This window comes from Salmo salar, unplaced genomic scaffold (genome assembly GCF_905237065.1).
Source record: "Salmo salar unplaced genomic scaffold, Ssal_v3.1, whole genome shotgun sequence".
NCBI classification, from domain to species: domain Eukaryota; kingdom Metazoa; phylum Chordata; class Actinopteri; order Salmoniformes; family Salmonidae; genus Salmo; species Salmo salar.
In genome coordinates, this window is record NW_025547820.1 from 55,001 (window position 1) to 75,332 (window position 20,332).

Sequence of the window (20,332 nt, forward strand, 5' to 3'; positions counted from 1 at the left end):
ATGCTGAGAGAGGAAGAGAGAGAGGATCTCAATTGTACTAAACCCTCCTCACTTCCTTCTGAAGGTTTTGAGAAGGAGGTGAGGAGATAGGATGCGAGGTATCAAGGAAATACAATTGAGATCGCCCCAAATCCTTACTAGAGATCTAGGCCCATATGTGAAAAGCTTCTCAGAGTAGTCTTTCAGAACAGCACTTCAGGGGGGACTTGATCCTAGATCAGCACTTCAGGGGGACAGGGGGACTTGATCCTAGATCAGCACCTCAGGGGGACTTGATCCTAGATCAGCACTTCAGGGGGGACTTGATCCTAGATCAGCACTTCAGGGGGGACTTGATCCTAGATCAGCACATCAGGGGGACAGGGGGGACTTGATCCTAGATCAGCACCTCAGGGGACTTGATCCTAGATCAACACTTCAGGGGGGACTTGATCCTAGATCAGCACTTCAGGGGGACTTGATCCTAGATCAGCACTTCAGGGGGACAGGGGGACTTGATCCTAGATCAGCACCTCAGGGGGACTTGATCCTAGATCAGCACTTCAGGGGGGACTTGATCCTAGATCAGCACTTCAGGGGGACTTGATCCTAGATCAGCACATCAGGGGGACAGGGGGACTTGATCCTAGATCAGCACCTCAGGGGGACTTGATCCTAGATCAGCACTTCAGGGGGACTTGATCCTAGATCAGCACTTCAGGGGGACAGGGGGACTTGATCCTAGATCAGCACCTCAGGGGGACTTGATCCTAGATCAGCACTTCAGGGGGGACTTGATCCTAGATCAGCACTTCAGGGGGACTTGATCCTAGATCAGCACATCAGGGGGACAGGGGGGACTTGATCCTAGATCACCACTTCAGGGGGGATTTGATCCTAGATCAGCACTTCAGGGGGACAGGGGGGACTTGATCCTAGATCAGCACCTCATGGGACAGGGGGACTTGATCCTAGATCAGCACTTCAGGGGGACAGGGAGGGACTTGATCCTAGATCAGCACCTCAGGGGGGACAGGGGGACTTGATCCTAGATCAGCACTTCAGGGGGACTTGATCCTAGATCAGCACCTCAGGGGGACTTGATCCTAGATCAGCACTTCAGGGGACTTGATCCTAGATCAGCACCTCAGGGGGACTTGATCCTAGATCAGCACCTCAGGGGGACAGGGGGACTTGATCCTAGATCAGTACCTCAGGGGGACAGGGGGACTTGATCCTAGATCAGCACCTCATGGGACAGGGGGACTTGATCCTAGATCAGCACTTCAGGGGGACAGGGAGGGACTTGATCCTAGATCAGCACCTCAGGGGGACAGGGGGGACTTGATCCTAGATCAGCACTTCAGGGGGGACTTGATCCTAGATCAGCACCTCAGGGGACTTGATCCTAGATCAGCACTTCAGGGGGACTTGATCCTAGATCAGCACTTCAGGGGGACAGGGGGACTTGATCCTAGATCAGCACCTCATGGGACAGGGGGGACTTGATCCTAGATCAGCACCTCAGGGGGACAGGGGGGACTTGATCCTAGATCAGCACTTCAGGGGGAACTTGATTCTAGATCAGCACCTCAGGGGGACTTGATCCTAGATCAGCACCTCAGGGGGACAGGGGGGACTTGATCCTAGATCAGCACCTCAGGGGGACAGGGGGGACTTGATCCTAGATCAGCACTTCAGGGGGACTTGATCCTAGATCAGCACTTCAGGGGGACTTGATCCTAGATCAGCACTTCAGGGGGGACTTGATCCTGGATCAGCACTTCAGGGGGACAGGGGGGGCTTGCTCCAGGGGGACTTGATCCTAGATCAACACTTACTACTCAGACTGTTACATAGATCATGCATTGGAGCATTGGACTTCAATAGAGGTCACCTGTTCCAGTCTGTGTCCAGCCTCCCCATACAGCTTCTTCAGTTCTCTGTACTGCTCTGACTCCACCTGGCGAGTCTCCTCCCGTACAGCCACCTGAGAGAAGACACAGTAACAACGAATCCGCGACATAACGTCAAATATCCAGACCAAAACACACACCGTACGAATCTAAGGACAGATGCACGAACAGGAGAGTTTGTCTGTTTCAAATATGGCGTGTAAAAAAACAAAAAACCTTTAAAGATAAGGGCTCATACCTTCTGGAAGGTTTCCGTGTCCCTGGTGGTGAGCAGTGTCCAGGGCTCCAGGAGGAGGGTCAGAATGTGTTCCTCCACCCAGTCAAACAGCTCCTCAAACGGGGGAGTGAGACAGGTATACACCCTCTCTCTGCTCTCCTCTTCCACCTCAATGCTACTACAGGCAGCACTGCACACGTAGGTTGAATACAGCAACTGGAGGGGTTAGAATGAGAACCGTAACTAATGGGTCAGACGGCCATCTTCATCATCATCATCATCATCACCATCATCATCTTCATCACTATCATCATCATCATCATCATCATCACTACCATCATCTTCATCACTACCATCATCACTACTATTATAATCATTATCAACTTCATCATCATCACTATTATCATCATCATCATCATCATCATCATCATCACTATCATCATCATCATCACTATCATCATCATCATTATCATGTTCTTCTTCATCACTATCATCACTATTATCATCATCATCACCACCATCATCATCATCATCATCACTATCATCATCATCATCATCATCACTATCATCATCATCATCACTATTATCATCATCATTATCATCTTCTTCTTCATCACTATCATCACTATTATCATCATCATTATCATCTTCTTCTTCATCACTATCATCACTATTATCATCATCATTGTCATATTCATCACCACCATCATCATCACTATCATCATCACTATCATCATAATCATCATCATCACTATCATCATCATCATCACCACTATCATCATCATCATCACCATCATCATCATCACTATCATCATCTTCATCACTATCATCATCATCATCATCACTACCATCATCTTCATCACTACCATCATCACTACTATTATAATCATTATCATCATCATCACCATCACTATCATCATCATCATCATCATCACTATTATCATCATCATTATCATCATCACTATCATCATCATCACCACTATTATCATCATCATCATCATTATCATCATCATTATCTTCATCATCATCATCATCACTATCATCATCACCATCATCATCATCAGTAAGACAAGGAGCTGATGGTGGACTACAGGAAATGGGGGGGGGGGGGGGTCCAGCATGCCTCCATCCACCTCGACGGGGCTGCAGTGGATCGGGTCGAGAGCTTCAAGTTCCTCGGGGTCCAAGTCACTAAGGCTCTATCATGGTCCCCACCCACCCCCACACTCCTCAGGAACATGGGGCCCCCAAACGTCCTCAAAAAGTTATACAGCTGCACCACTGAGAGCACTATGACTGGATGCATCACAGCCCAGTACATCACTGGGTGCTGAACTCCCTGCCACCCAGGACCTCTATATCAGGCCGTGTGAAAGGAAGGTCTGGAAGATCGTTATAAAGACTCCAGCCACCCTAGTCATAGACCAGTGGTTCTCAACCCTGGTCCTGGGGACCCAAAGGGGTGCACATTTTAGTTTTTTGGTTTTTTTGTCCGAGCAACTACACACCTGATTCAAATCGACAGCTCCTCATCAGGCTGTGTTGATTTGAATCAGGTGCACCCCTTTGGGTCCCCAGGACCAGGGTTGAGAACCACTGTCATAAACTGTTCTCTCTGCTTCTGCACCAAGCAGTACCGGCACATCAAGTCTGACACCAACAGGCTCCTGAACAGCTTCTATCCTCAAGCCGTAAGACCGCTAAATAGCTAACGAAATAGCTAACGAAATAGCTAACGAAATAGCTAACTAAATATCTAACGAAATAGCTAACGAAATAGCTAACTAAATAGCTAACAAAATAGCTAACGAAATAGCGAACTAAATAGCAAACTAAATAGCAAACTAAATAGCTAACTAAATTGCTAACGAAATAGCTAACTAAATAGCTAACTAAATAGCTAACTAAATGGCTACACGGACTATCTGAGTTGACCCTTGTATTTTATTTTTGCAACGTCTCTATACTCACTCACACACACTCACAGGGCCCTACACACTCACACTCCAACACACACTGACACTCCAACACACACACACTCACTCCATCATCTGCTCACACACACATTATATGCACATACATTTATACTGACTCTATTTATACTGACTCCACACACACACACACACACACACACACACACACACACACACACACACACACACACACACACACACACACACACACACACACACACACACACACACACACACATACAATCATCATATACGCTGCTGCTACTCTGTTTATCATATATCCTGATGCAGAGTCACCTGACCCCTGTGCATATGACTACATGGCAAAAGTATGTGGACACACCTTCAACTTAGTGGATTCGGCTATTGAAGCCACACCCCGTTACTGACAGGTGTATAAAATCCTCAGTGACTTTCAACGTGGCACCGTCATTGGATGCCACCTTTCCAACAAGTCAGTTCGTCAAATTAAAATAGGCCCTATTATATTTCAAAATGTAAATCAAATTCTCTAGCCTATGCTAACCTATGCTAGCCTATACCAGCCTATGCTAGCCTATACTAGCCTATGCTAACCTATGCTAGCCTATGCTAACCTATGCTAGCCTATACTAGCCTATGCTAGCCTATACTAGTCTATACCAGCCTATGCTAGCCTATACTAGCCTATACCAGCTTATGCTAGCCTATACTAGCCTATACCAGCCTATACTAGCCTATACCAGCCTATACTAGCCTATACCAGCCTATATTAGCCTATGCTAGCCTATACCAGCCTATGCTAGCCTATACTAGCCTATACCAGCCTATACTAGCCTATACCAGCCTATGCTAGCCTATGCTAGCCTATACTAGTCTATACTAGCCTATACCAGCCTATACCAGCCTATGCCAGCCTATGCCAGCCTATACTAGCCTATACCAGCCTATGCCAGCCTATACTAGCCTATACTAGCCTATACCAGCCTATACCAGCCTATGCCAGCCTATACCAGCCTATACTAGCCTATACTAGCCTATACCAGCCTATACTAGCCTATACCAGCCTATACTAGCCTATACCAGCCTATACTAGCCTATACCAGCCTATACTAGCCTATACCAGCCTATACTAGCCTATACCAGCCTATACCAGCCTATACCAGCCTATACCAGCCTATACTAGCCTATACCAGCCTATACCAGCCTATACTAGCCTATACCAGCCTATACCAGCCTATACCAGCCTATACCAGCCTATACCAGCCTATACTAGCCTATACCAGCCTATACTAGCCTATACTAGCCTATACCAGCCTATACTAGTCTATACTAGCCTATACCAGCCTATGCCAGCCTATGCTAGCCTATGCCAGCCTATACTAGCCTATACCAGCCTATGCCAGCCTATACTAGCCTATACTAGCCTATACCAGCCTATACCAGCCTATGCCAGCCTATACCAGCCTATACTAGCCTATACTAGCCTATACCAGCCTATACTAGCCTATACCAGCCTATACTAGCCTATACCAGCCTATACTAGCCTATACCAGCCTATACTAGCCTATACTAGCCTATACCAGCCTATACTAGCCTATACCAGCCTATACTTGTAACTTTGTTGGCCACATGTTTTAACCAGAACTGCATGTTCTCCTCAGCTTTATCATGGTTTGAACAATGTGCGTAATTCCAGTCCATATAGTACAGTATAATACAGTTCACACTCTAAAAGACTAGCCTACTGGAGCTAGTTTCATTTATTTACCCAAGAGAGCATATAGCTAGCTACATCTATGGGCTTCCATGTGTTTCTGTCGTGCATAATATGCAGTAGCCAGGACATCATCTATGTATTGGAAAACGGCACAAGCATTTAGGCTTTAATGTAGGGCTCATAAAATGTCTTTAATGTACGGCTCATAAAATGTCTTTAATGTAGGGCTCATAAAATGTCTTTAATGTAGGGCTCATAAAATATATTTAATGTAGGGCTCATAAAATGTCTTTAATGTAGGGCTCATAAAATGCCTTTAATGTAGGGCTCATAAAATGTCTTTAATGTAGGGCTCATAAAATGTCTTTAATGTAGGTCTCATAAAATGTCTTTAATGTAGGGCTCATAAAATGCCTTTAATGTAGGGCTCATAAAATGTCTTTAATGTAGGGCTCATAAAATGCCTTTAATGTAGGGCTCATAAAATGCCTTTAATGTAGGGCTCATAAAATGTCTTTAATGTAGGGCTCATTCAAATGTCTTTAATGTAGGGCTCATAAAATGCCTTTAATGTAGGGCTCATAAAATGTCTTTAATGTAGGGCTCATTCAAATTAGGCCCATGCTTTGGCTGAGAGTTTCCAGTGATTGGAGTGGAGACTTCGCCTGTATCGTTAATATGTTTTATCCTACATCTCCCACCAGAACCTAATCCAGCATCTGATGCAATTACCCCCCCCCTTTCCCCAGGGATCCAATCTTACATGAGCCTGTCTCTGTACCCTGTAGGGATCCAGTCCATCTTGGTAGAAGAGCTGGTGGTACTGCTGCAGATCACACCAGAAGTGGACAGCATTCTCCCACAGCTGAGAAGATACAGGAAGACCTATTTATTTATGTTGTACAATACATTTACAATAACACTCTGGTGGACAGAGAGAGAGAGCAACAGAGACCCCAAAAAACCCCACAAAGAATTCCAAAAGAAATACAATTTTGATAAACTCCCATATCTACTGGGTGAAATACCACAGTGTGCATCACAGCAGCAAGATGTGTGACCTGTTGCCACAAGAAAAGGTCAACCAGTGAAGAACAAACACCATTGTAAATACAACCCATATTTATGTTTATTTATTTTCCCTTTTGTACTTCAACTATCTGCACATCGTTACAACACTGTATATTGCTCTACCAACTGAGCCACACGGGACCGATGCTTTCAGAGAGGTGAGGGGCAGCTGCCTTAACCGAGATCCATGTCTTCGGCACCAGGGGAATAGTGGGTTAACTGCCTTGCTCAGTGGCAGAACGACAGATTTTTACCTTGTCAGCTTGGTGATTCGATCTTTACAGCCTTTCGGTTACTGGCCCAACTCTCTAACCACTTAGGCTACCCTGCCAATAAATCCCTTTGAATTGAATTGACAGATATACACCTTTCACATAATAATTGGGTATTAATAATCTTTTGGCAAAAGAATTGTCGATATGCTAAAGTTGTCAGGAAAACCCCTTGGTTTAAAAGGGAGAGAGCGAGAGAGCGCACTACATTGCTGCCTGCCATAAGATGAGGGACAGTGTCTGACAGACCAATAAACCTGCACATGTCCTCTACTGTATGGCTGTTGTTATTGTTCAATGTATGGTTATTTTAACCCTTGGTTACTGTTGTCCCATTGACAATTTTGATTCTCATTTTTATTTATTTTTATATTGTAAATATCCAAAATAAGCTTTGGCAATATGTACATTACGTCATGCCAATAAAGCGAATTGAATTGAATTGAGAGCGAGAGAATGGAGAGAGAGAGATATGGAGAGAGAGACAGACAGACAGAGACAGACAGAGAGAGAGAGACAGACAGCGAGAGAGACAGAGAGCTGTTTGTACCGGGTTTCCAGAGCTTTCACAGTAGCGTGTGAAGTAGAACCCGGCCTGTGAGTCGACACATAGAGCCTGTAACATCCTCTCCATCCGCCTGTCGCCTACAACAGGACTGCTGCTGGCATTACCTGTCTGAGATAACACACAATAATACTACTATATTAACCTGTCTGAGATAACACAGAATAATACTACTATATTAACCTGTCTGATATAACACACACACAGAATAATACTACTATATTAACCTGTCTGAGATAACACAGAATAATACTACTATATTAACCTGTCTGATACAACACACAGAATAATACTACTATATTAACCTGTCTGATACAACACACAGAATAATACTACTATATTAACCTGTCTGATATAACACACAGAATAATACTACTATATTAACCTGTCTGAGATAACACAGAATAATACTACTATATTAACCTGTCTGATATAACACACACACAGAATAATACTACTATATTAACCTGTCTGACACACACAGAATAATACTACTTTATTAACCTGTCTGACATAACACACAGAATAATACTACTATATTAACCTGTCTGATACAACACACAGAATAATAGTACTTTATTAACCTGTCTGATACAACACACAGAATAATACTACTTTATTAACCTGTCTGACATAACACACACACACAGAATAATACTACTATATTAACCTGTCTGATACAACACACAGAATAATACTACTATATTAACCTGTCTGATACAACACACAGAATAATACTACTATATTAACCTGTCTGATATAACACACACACAGAATAATACTACTATATTAACCTGTCTGATACAACACACAGAATAATACTACTATATTAACCTGTCTGAGATAACACAGAATAATACTACTATATTAACCTGTCTGACACAACACACACAGAATAATACTACTTTATTAACCTGTCTGACATAACACACAGAATAATACTACTATATTAACCTGTCTGACATAACACACAGAATAATACTACTATATTAACCTGTCTGATACAACACACAGAATAATACTACTTTATTAACCTGTCTGATATAACACACAGAATAATACTACTATATTAACCTGTCTGATATAACACACAGAATAATACTACTATATTAACCTGTCTGACATAACACACACACAGAATAATACTACTATATTAACCTGTCTGATACAACACACAGAATAATACTACTTTATTAACCTGTCTGATATAACACACAGAATAATACTACTTTATTAACCTGTCTGATATAACACACAGAATAATACTACTTTATTAACCTGTCTGACACAACACACACAGAATAATACTACTTTATTAACCTGTCTGACATAACACACAGAATAATACTACTTTATTAACCTGTCTGATATAACACACAGAATAATACTACTTTATTAACCTGTCTGACACAACACACAGAATAATACTACTTTATTAACCTGTCTGACATAACACACACACAGAATAATACTACTATATTAACCTGTCTGATACAACACACAGAATAATACTACTTTATTAACCTGTCTGATATAACACACAGAATAATACTACTTTATTAACCTGTCTGACACAACACACACAGAATAATACTACTTTATTAACCTGTCTGACATAACACACACACAGAATAATACTACTTTATTAACCTGTCTGACATAACACACAGAATAATACTACTTTATTAACCTGTCTGATATAACACACAGAATAATACTACTATATTAACCTGTCTGACATAACACACACAGAATAATACTACTTTATTAACCTGTCTGATATAACACACACAGAATAATACTACTTTATTAACCTGTCTGACATAACACACAGAATAATACTACTATATTAACCTGTCTGACATAACACACAGAATAATACTACTTTATTAACCTGTCTGACATAACACACACAGAATAATACTACTTTATTAACCTGTCTGACATAACACACACACACAGAATACTACTACTTTATTAACCTGTCTGACATAACACACACAGAATAATACTACTTTATTAACCTGTCTGACATAACACACACACACAGAATAATACTACTTTATTAACCTGTCTGATATAACACACAGAATAATACTACTTTATTAACCTGTCTGACACAACACACACAGAATAATACTACTTTATTAACCTGTCTGACATAACACACACACAGAATAATACTACTATATTAACCTGTCTGACATAACACACAGAATAATACTACTATATTAACCTGTCTGACATAACACACAGAATAATACTACTTTATTCAACTTATATTAAGCTTTTCATAAAATAAAGAAAAATCGAATTGTTTATCTCAACTCTCTGTCGGTCACACCTAATACCTGTGTGTGAGCTGGTGTGGGGGTCCTGTCTCTGGGTAGAGAGGTGTCTGGGGGGATGGCAGGTCGAGGTATACAGGTGTGTGGCCGGAGGGCGTCGAGGGTGATGTGACGAGGGTTATGGTTGACACCAGAGGGAGGGCGTAGCTGTCCGTTCCTCCACAGTGACAGTCTGAGAGGATCAATTCCTCTCTGGCTCATCCTGAATCTGGGACCCCTGGAACACAACCAGAACATGAGCCTGGGACCCCTGGAACACAACCAGAACCTGGGACCCCTGGAACACAACCAGAACCTGGGACCCCTGGAACACAACCAGAACATGAACCTGGGACCCCTGGAACACAACCAGAACCTGGGACCCCTGGAACACAACCAGAACCTGGGACCCCTGGAACACAACCAGAACCTGGGACCCCTGGAACACAACCAGAACCTGGGACCCCTGGAACACAACCAGAACCTGGGACCCCTGGAACACAACCAGAACCTGGGACCCCTGGAACACAACCAGAACCTGGGACCCCGGAACACAACCAGAACCTGGGACCCCTGGAACACAACCAGAACACGAACCTGGGACCCCTGTAACACAACCAGAACCTGGGACCCCTGGAACACAACCAGAACATGAACCTGGGACCCCTGGAACACAACCAGAACCTGGGACCCCTGGAACACAACCAGAACCTGGGACCCCTGGAACACAACCAGAACCTGGGACCCCTGGAACACAACCAGAACCTGGGACCCCTGGAACACAACCAGAACATGAACCTGGGACCCCTGGAACACAACCAGAACCTGGGACCCCTGGAACACAACCAGAACCTGGGACCCCTGGAACACAACCAGAGCCTGGGACCCCTGGAACACAACCAGAACCTGGGACCCCTGGAACACAACCAGAACCTGGGACCCCTGGAACACAACCAGAGCCTGGGACCCCTGGAACACAACCAGAGCCTGGGACCCCTGGAACACAACCAGAACCTGGGACCCCTGGAACACAACCAGAGCCTGGGACCCCTGGAACACAACCAGAGCCTGGGACCCCTGGAACACAACCAGAACACGACAGGACAACATTCATATGAATGCACACTCATAAGCTCCACCAAATACCTTAATTCACCCTAAGCATCGCGCCAATAAGTTTAACCCACTTAGTGGAAATTATAACGTGGCTCACATAGCGAGGAACGCTACAATATTTAAATTGAACATGAACATAACATTAACATAACGATATTATTAACACATGACTTGAATATAACCACAGAAATACGAGACAGTATGGACCAGGTGATCCTAGTTCAGGTCACAGTCTAGTATGGACCAGGTGATCCTAGTTCAGGTACCAGTCTAGTATGGACCAGGTGATCCTAGTTCAGGTCACAGTCTAGTATGGACCAGGTGATCCTAGTTCAGGTACCAGTCTAGTATGGACCAGGTGATCCTAGTTCAGGTCACAGTCTAGTATGGACCAGGTGATCCTAGTTCAGGTACCAGTCTAGTATGGACCAGGTGATCCTAGTTCAGGTCACAGTCTAGTATGGACCAGGTGATCCTAGTTCAGGTACCAGTCTAGTATGGACCAGGTGATCCTAGTTCAGGTCACAGTCTAGTCTAGTCTAGTATGGACCAGGTGATCCTAGTTCAGGTACCAGTCTAGTCTAGTATGGACCAGGTGATCCTAGTTCAGGTCACAGTCTAGTCTAGTATGGACCAGGTGATCCTAGTTCAGGTCACAGTCTAGTCTAGTATGGACCAGGTGATCCTAGTTCAGGTACCAGTCTAGTCTAGTATGGACCAGGTGATCCTAGGTCAGGTCACAGTCTAGTCTGGACCAGGTGATCCTAGTTCAGGTCACAGTCTAGTCTAGTATGGACCAGGTGATCCTAGTTCAGGTCACAGTCTAGTCTAGTATGGACCAGGTGATCCTAGTTCAGGTACCAGTCTAGTCTAGTATGGACCAGGTGATCCTAGTTCAGGTACCAGTCTAGTCTAGTATGGACCAGGTGATCCTAGTTCAGGTCACAGTCTAGTATGGACCAGGTGATCCTAGTTCAGGTACCAGTCTAGTCTAGTATGGACCAGGTGATCCTAGTTCAGGTACCAGTCTAGTCTAGTATGGACCAGGTGATCCCAGTTCAGGTACCAGTCTAGTCTAGTACGGACCAGGTGATCCTAGTTCAGGTACCAGTCTAGTATGGACCAGGTGATCCTAGTTCAGGTACCAGTCTAGTATGGACCAGGTGATCCTAGTTCAGGTACCAGTCTAGTATGGACCAGGTGATCCTAGTTCAGGTATCAGTCTAGTCTAGTATGGACCAGGTGATCCCAGTTCAGGTACCAGTCTAGTCTAGTACGGACCAGGTGATCCTAGTTCAGGTACCAGTCTAGTCTAGTATGGACCAGGTGATCCTAGTTCAGGTCACAGTCTAGTCTAGTATGGACCAGATGATCCTAGTTCAGGTCACAGTCTAGTCTAGTACGGACCAGGTGATCCTAGTTCAGGTACCAGTCTAGTCTAGTATGGACCAGGTGATCCTAGTTTATCACGGCTGTCAGCCAATCATAATTCAGGACTCAAACCACCCAGTTTATAATACCTAACAATACACACATCCCCAAAATACAAACAAAGGAATTAAGACGAGCGTCAGAGTCATGAATATATATATATATATATATATATATATATAGATGTATAGGATGGTGTGTATAGACAGGGTATTTAACCAACTGCTCCACTAACCTCTCTCTCTCTGCTCCTCCAGGTATGATCCTGTTTTGTTTGTTCCTTTGTAGCTGTATTTAGTTTCCACTCAGTCATGTTCACACACACACATTCACGCATCCGTGCACCCTACATACACCTTACACTATGACATGTCCACACCTCATTCCATTTTCTTTGTTTAGAATGAATAGTTTTGTTTTATAATAAAGAACTTTTTTAATTGGCCTATACCGGTTGTTGATGTCCTCTCATTTTTGAGACAGTAGTTATATAGGATGGTGTGTATAGACAGTAGTTATATAGGATGGTGTGTATAGACAGTAGTTATATAGGATGGTGTGTATAGACAGTATAGACAGTAGTTATATAGGATGGTGTGTATAGACAGTAGTTATATAGGATGGTGTGTATAGACAGTAGTTATATAGGATGGTGTGTATAGACAGTAGTTATATAGGATGGTGTGTATAGACAGTATAGACAGTAGTTATATAGGATGGTGTGTATAGACAGTAGTTATATAGGATGGTGTGTATAGACAGTATAGACAGTAGTTATATAGGATGGTGTGTATAGACAGTATAGACAGTAGTTATATAGGATGGTGTGTATAGACAGTAGTTATATAGGATGGTGTGTATAGACAGTAGTTATATAGGATGGTGTGTATAGACAGTAGTTATATAGGATGGTGTGTATAGACAGTAGTTATATAGGATGGTGTGTATATACAGTAGTTATATAGGATGGTGTGTATAGACAGTAGTTATATAGGATGGTGTGTATAGACAGTAGTTATATAGGATGGTGTGTATAGACAGTAGTTATATAGGATGGTGTGTATAGACAGTAGTTATATAGGATGGTGTGTATAGACAGTAGTTATATAGGATGGTGTGTATAGACAGTATAGACAGTAGTTATATAGGATGGTGTGTATAGACAGTAGTTATATAGGATGGTGTGTATAGACAGTAGTTATATAGGATGGTGTGTATAGACAGTAGTTATATAGAATGGTGTGTATAGACAGTAGTTATATAGGATGGTGTGTATAGACAGTATAGACAGTAGTTATATAGGATGGTGTGTATAGACAGTAGTTATATAGGATGGTGTGTATAGACAGTAGTTATATAGGATGGTGTGTATAGACAGTAGTTATATAGGATGGTGTGTATAGACAGTATAGACAGTAGTTATATAGGATGGTGTGTATAGACAGTAGTTATATAGGATGGTGTGTATAGACAGTACTGACAGTAGTTAACGAGGATGGTGTGTATAGACAGTAGTTATAAAGGATGGTGTGTATAGACAGTAGTTATATAGGATGGTGTGTATAGACAGTAGTTATATAGGATGGTGTGTATAGACAGTAGTTATATAGGATGGTGTGTATAGACAGTAGTTATATAGGATGGTGTGTATAGACAGTAGTTATATAGGATGGTGTGTATAGACAGTATAGACAGTAGTTATATAGGATGGTGTGTATAGACAGTAGTTATATAGGATGGTGTGTATAGACAGTAGTTATATAGGATGGTGTGTATAGACAGTAGTTATATAGGATGGTGTGTATAGACAGTATAGACAGTAGTTATATAGGATGGTGTGTATAGACAGTTTAGACAGTAGTTATATAGGATGGTGTGTATAGACAGTAGTTATATAGGATGGTGTGTATAGACAGTTTAGACAGTAGTTATATAGGATGGTGTGTATAGACAGTAGTTATATAGGATGGTGTGTATAGACAGTAGTTATATAGGATGGTGTGTATAGACAGTAGTTATATAGGATGGTGTGTATAGACAGTATAGACAGTAGTTATATAGGATGGTGTGTATAGACAGTTTAGACAGTAGTTATATAGGATGGTGTGTATAGACAGTAGTTATATAGGATGGTGTGTATAGACAGTACTGACAGTAGTTAACGAGGATGGTGTGTATAGACAGTAGTTATAAAGGATGGTGTGTATAGACAGTAGTTATATAGGATGGTGTGTATAGACAGTAGTTATATAGGATGGTGTGTATAGACAGTAGTTATATAGGATGGTGTGTATAGACAGTAGTTATATAGGATGGTGTGTATAGACAGTAGTTATATAGGATGGTGTGTATAGACAGTAGTTATATAGGATGGTGTGTATAGACAGTAGTTATATAGGATGGTGTGTATAGACAGTAGTTATATAGGATGGTGTGTATAGACAGTATAGACAGTAGTTATATAGGATGGTGTGTATAGACAGTAGTTATATAGGATGGTGTGTATGCAAAGACAGTAGTTATATAGGATGGTGTGTATAGACAGTAGTTATATAGGATGGTGTGTATAGACAGTAGTTATATAGGATGGTGTGTATAGACAGTAGTTATATAGGATGGTGTGAACAGACAGTAGTTATATAGGATGGTGTGTATAGACAGTAGTTATATAGGATGGTGTGTATAGACAGTAGTTATATAGGATGGTGTGTATAGACAGTATAGACAGTAGTTATATAGGATGGTGTGTATAGACAGTAGTTATACAGGATGGTGTGTATAGACAGTAGTTATATAGGATGGTGTGTATAGACAGTAGTTATATAGGATGGTGTGTATAGACAGTAGTTATATAGGATGGTGTGTATAGACAGTATAGACAGTAGTTATATAGGATGGTGTGTATAGACAGTAGTTATATAGGATGGTGTGTATAGACAGTAGTTATATAGGATGGTGTTTATAGACAGTAGTTATATAGGATGGTGTGTATAGACAGTAGTTATATAGGATGGTGTGTATAGACAGTAGTTATATAGGATGGTGTGTATAGACAGTAGTTATATAGGATGGTGTGTATAGACAGTAGTTATATAGGATGGTGTGTATAGACAGTATAGACAGTAGTTATATAGGATGGTGTGTATAGACAGTAGTTATATAGGATGGTGTGTATATACAGTAGTTATATAGGATGGTGTGTATAGACAGTAGTTATACAGGATGGTGTGTATAGACAGTAGTTATACAGGATGGTGTGTATAGACAGTAGTTATATAGGATGGTGTGTATAGACAGTAGTTATATAGGATGGTGTGTATAGACAGTAGTTATATAGGATGGTGTGTATAGACAGTAGTTATATAGGATGGTGTGTATAGACAGTAGTTATATAGGATGGTGTGTATAGACAGTAGTTATATAGGATGGTGTGTATAGACAGTAGTTATATAGGATGGTGTGTATAGACAGTAGTTATATAGGATGGTGTGTATAGACAGTAGTTATATAGGATGGTGTGTATAGACAGTATAGACAGTAGTTATATAGGATGGTGTGTATAGACAGTAGTTATATAGGATGGTGTGTATAGACAGTAGTTATATAGGATGGTGTGTATAGACAGTAGTTATATAGGATGGTGTGTATAGACAGTAGTTATATAGGATGGTGTGTATAGACAGTAGTTATATAGGATGGTGTGTATAGACAGTAGTTATATAGGATGGTGTGTATAGACAGTAGTTATATAGGATGGTGTGTATAGACAGTATAGACAGTAGTTATATAGGATGGTGTGTATAGACAGTAGTTATATAGGATGGTGTGTATAGACAGTAGTTATATAGGATGGTGTGTATAGACAGTAGTTATACAGGATGGTGTGTATAGACAGTAGTTATATAGGATGGTGTGTATAGACAGTAGTTATATAGGATGGTGTGTATAGACAGTAGTTATATAGGATGGTGTGTATAGACAGTAGTTATATAGGATGGTGTGTATAGACAGTAGTTATACAGGATGGTGTGTATAGACAGTAGTTATATAGGATGAGCCTTGACTAGAATACAGTATATACATATGAAGTGGGTAAAACAGTATATAAACATGATGACAATGTTAAATCGGGTAACTCTGGAGTCTGTGGGTGCCCCGAGGAGGGGCTAGAAAACACCCCCGTCAGTCAGTCTCCTCACCAGTAGCAGAGCAGAGCCTCAGTGATGCGGGGCTGTACTCTCTGCAGTCTGTCCTCTCTCCAGCAGGGGGAGGTAGAGAGACCCAGTCTGGTCAACAGCTCACCATTCAGACTGCTCTGGCCACCGCTCAGCAGGTAGCAGCTACGCATCTGGACCAAATGCCTGTCACAATCAATCAATCAATCAATCACTGACTGACTGAAGACGGTTCTGTCCACGTCATTGGTTAAGAGGAAGGCTTATTGTCATCTCAGGTTCTATACATCAATGAAGGCTTGAGGTTAGGGTTTAGGTTAGGGTTAGGGTTTAGGTTAGGAGTCAGAGTTAAGGTTACGGTTAGGGGTTGGGGTTCAGGTGAAGGTTAGGAGTTATGGGTTAAGGTCAGGGTTCAGGTGAAGGTTAGGAGTTATGGGTTAAGGGTTGGGGTCAAGGTTGGGGTCAGGGTTCAGGTGAAGGTTAGGGTTTATGGGTTAAGGGTTGGGGTCAGGGTTAAGGTGAAGGTTAGGAGTTATGGGTTAAGGGTTGGGGTCAGGGTTAAGGTGAAGGTTAGGGTTTATGGGTTAAGGGTTGGGGTCAGGGTTAAGGTGAAGGTTAGGAGTTATGGGTTAAGGTGAAGGTTAGGAGTTATGGGTTAAGGTCAGGGTTCAGGTGAAGGTTAGGAGTTATGGGTTAAGGTCAGGGTTAAGGTGAAGGTTAGGGTTTATGGGTTAAGGGTTGGGGTCAGGGTTAAGGTGAAGGTTAGGAGTTATGGGTTAAGGGTTGGGGTCAGGGTTAAGGTGAAGGTGAAGTATTGGAGTTGTGGGTTAGGGGCTGGGGTTAGGGTTTATGGGTTAGTGGTTGGGGTCAAGGTGAAGGTTAGGAGTTATGGGTTAAGGGTTAGGGGTTGGGGTCAAGGTTGGGGTCAGGGTTCAGGTGAAGGTTAGGAGTTATGGGTTAAGGTCAGGGTTCAGGTGAAGGTTAGGAGTTATGGGTTAAGGGTTGGGGTCAGGTGAAGGTTAGGAGTTATGGGTTAAGGTGAAGTTTAGGAGTTATGGGTTAAGGTCAGGGTTAAGGTGAAGGTTAGGAGTTATGGGTTAAGGTCAGGGTTAGGTGAAGGTTAGGAGTTATGGGTTATGGGTTGGGGTTAAGGTGAAGGTTAGGAGTTATGGGTTAAGGGTTGGGGTTAAGGTGAAGGTTAGGAGTTATGGGTTAACGTCAGGGTGAAGGTTAGGAGTTATGGGTTAAGGGTTGGGGTCAGGGTAAAGGTGAAGGTTAGGAGTTATGGGTTGGGGTTAAGGTGAAGGTTAGGAGTTATGGGTTAAAGGCCCAGTACAGTCAAAACTATGATTTTCTCTGTGTTTATATATATATATATTCCACACTATGAGCTTTGAAATGTCAGCCTGTTTTGGTGGGATGGAGTTTTGGCCTTCCATGGTGACATCACCATTTCGGTGAATTAGTTAATAGACCAATAAGGAAGAGAGTTCCAAACCTCTCTGCCAATAACAGATAATGTTCTGTTTTCCCCTCCCCACTCAGGCCACTCCCAGACAGTCAGAGCAACATTTTGACTTGACAAATTGCCTTTTGCTAAGAAGATATTTTTGTTTCATTTTGACCATTATAATTCAAAACAATCGCAGTAAGGTACTTCATTGTTACCCAGAAATGATTTGATATTGAGATAAAAACTGCTGCATTGGACCTTTAAGGAAGTACTGAATGTGTATATGAATACCTGTTTTTCCTCCTGCCGTCCTGTAGGGTCTTCAGTCTCTCTATATCCATCCACAGACGCAAAAGCTTCTCTCCTAGTGTTCCCTTTAAGAAGTCCTTAAAGTCACCAAGGCCCTGTCTATCACCATGGATACTAACAGTGACATCATAGAACTCAAGGTCATTCTCCTCCTCTGACCCTCCACCCTCCTCATCCTGGTCCTTCAGTCTGCTGTGGCTGGTGGCTGGACCTCCCTCACAGGGGCTCTCTGTGTGGGCTGACCCTCCACCCTGCTCCTCCTCCTTCAGTCTGCTGTGGCTGGTGGCTGGACCTCCCTCACAGGGGCTCTCTGTGTGGGCTGACCCTCCACCCTGCTCCTCCTCCTTCAGTCTGCTGTGGCTGGTGGCTGGACCTCCCTCATAGCGGCTCTCTGTATGGGGACCACCCGTCTCCTCATCAGCGGTAGAACAGGAGGGACTCTGGGACTTGGGGTCCCCATTACCCTCATCTGTAGTTCCTGCCTCTATCTCTGTCTTTGCCTCCGTCTCTGCGAGGTAGACGTTCATCTCCTGCTCTGAGGCGCGGTCTCCCCGTCTCCTGTCCCAGTCTAGAAGTGAAGAGCAGAGAGGACAGTCCGGGAGCGAAGAAGAGAGAGGAAAGGAGACGAGGAGTGAGGAGGACAGGGCGTAGGACTCTGAGTCAGGGATGCAGGAGAAGCAGGCTGAGGCCAGACCCCTCTGTCCCTCCCGGCCCAGGGAGCACACCGGGGTTTTCACAGACCGGGTACAGACAGGAAGCTGCTTATCCTTGTCCTTAGCCATTGTCAACATGTCTGTTACTGAGGCCTGCAGAAACACAAAGAACACAAACAAAGCCAGTGTGACTATAGGGAAGTGTTGCCTGGGGTGAGAGAGACAAAGAAATACCTGGATAATACACAGCATGTATCTACTGTTTCACCAACACCACAAAACAAGTGTTTATTTATGACAAATAATCATCTCCGCTGTACTTAACCATATAGACATCATACTGAGATATATCATCTCCGCTGTACTTAACCATATAGACATCATACTGAGATATATCATCTCCACTGTACTTAACCATACTGAGATATATCATCTCCACTGTACTTAACCATACTGAGATATATCATCTCCACTGTACTTAACCATATAGACATCATACTGAGATATATCATCTCCGCTGTACTTAACCATATAGACATCATACTGAGATATATCATCTCCACTGTACTTAACCATATAGACATCATACTGAGATATATCATCTCCACTGTACTTAACCATATAGACATCATACTGAGATATATCATCTCCACTGTACTTAACCATATAGACATCATACTGAGATATATCATCTCCACTGTACTTAACCATATAGACATCATACTGAGATATATCATCTCCACTGTACTTAACCATATAGACATCATACTGAGATATATCATCTCCACTGTACTTAACCATATAGACATCATACTGAGATATATCATCTCCACTGTACTTAACCATATAGACATCATACTGAGATATATCATCTCCACTGTACTTAACCATATAGACATCATACTGAGATATATCATCTCCACTGTACTTAACCATATAGACATCATACTGAGATATATCATCTCCACTGTACTTAACCATATAGACATCATACTGAGATATATCATCTCCACTGTACTTAACCATATAGACATCATACTGAGATATATCATCTCCACTGTACTTAACCATATAGACATCATACTGAGATATATCATCTCCACTGTACTTAACCATATAGACATCATACTGAGATATATCATCTCCACTGTACTTAACCATATAGACATCATACTG

At 42.4% G+C, this 20,332-nt stretch overlaps 1 protein-coding gene across 1 annotated transcript in view; it reads right to left on the minus strand.

Annotated features, from left to right (window-relative positions):
- The window catches only part of LOC106596421 (regulator of G-protein signaling 22), a 50,676-nt gene that overhangs the window by 21,549 nt on the left and 8,795 nt on the right, over window positions 1–20,332 (minus strand). Inside the window, 8 exon segments of the mRNA XM_045711632.1 lie at window positions 1–3; window positions 1,877–1,969; window positions 2,134–2,328; window positions 6,548–6,649; window positions 7,678–7,803; window positions 10,044–10,257; window positions 16,766–16,927; window positions 18,486–19,309. The exon segment at window positions 1–3 is cut by the window's left edge and continues 170 nt beyond it. Of these exon segments, the coding sequence (XP_045567588.1) occupies window positions 1–3; window positions 1,877–1,969; window positions 2,134–2,328; window positions 6,548–6,649; window positions 7,678–7,803; window positions 10,044–10,257; window positions 16,766–16,927; window positions 18,486–19,309 (1,719 nt within the window).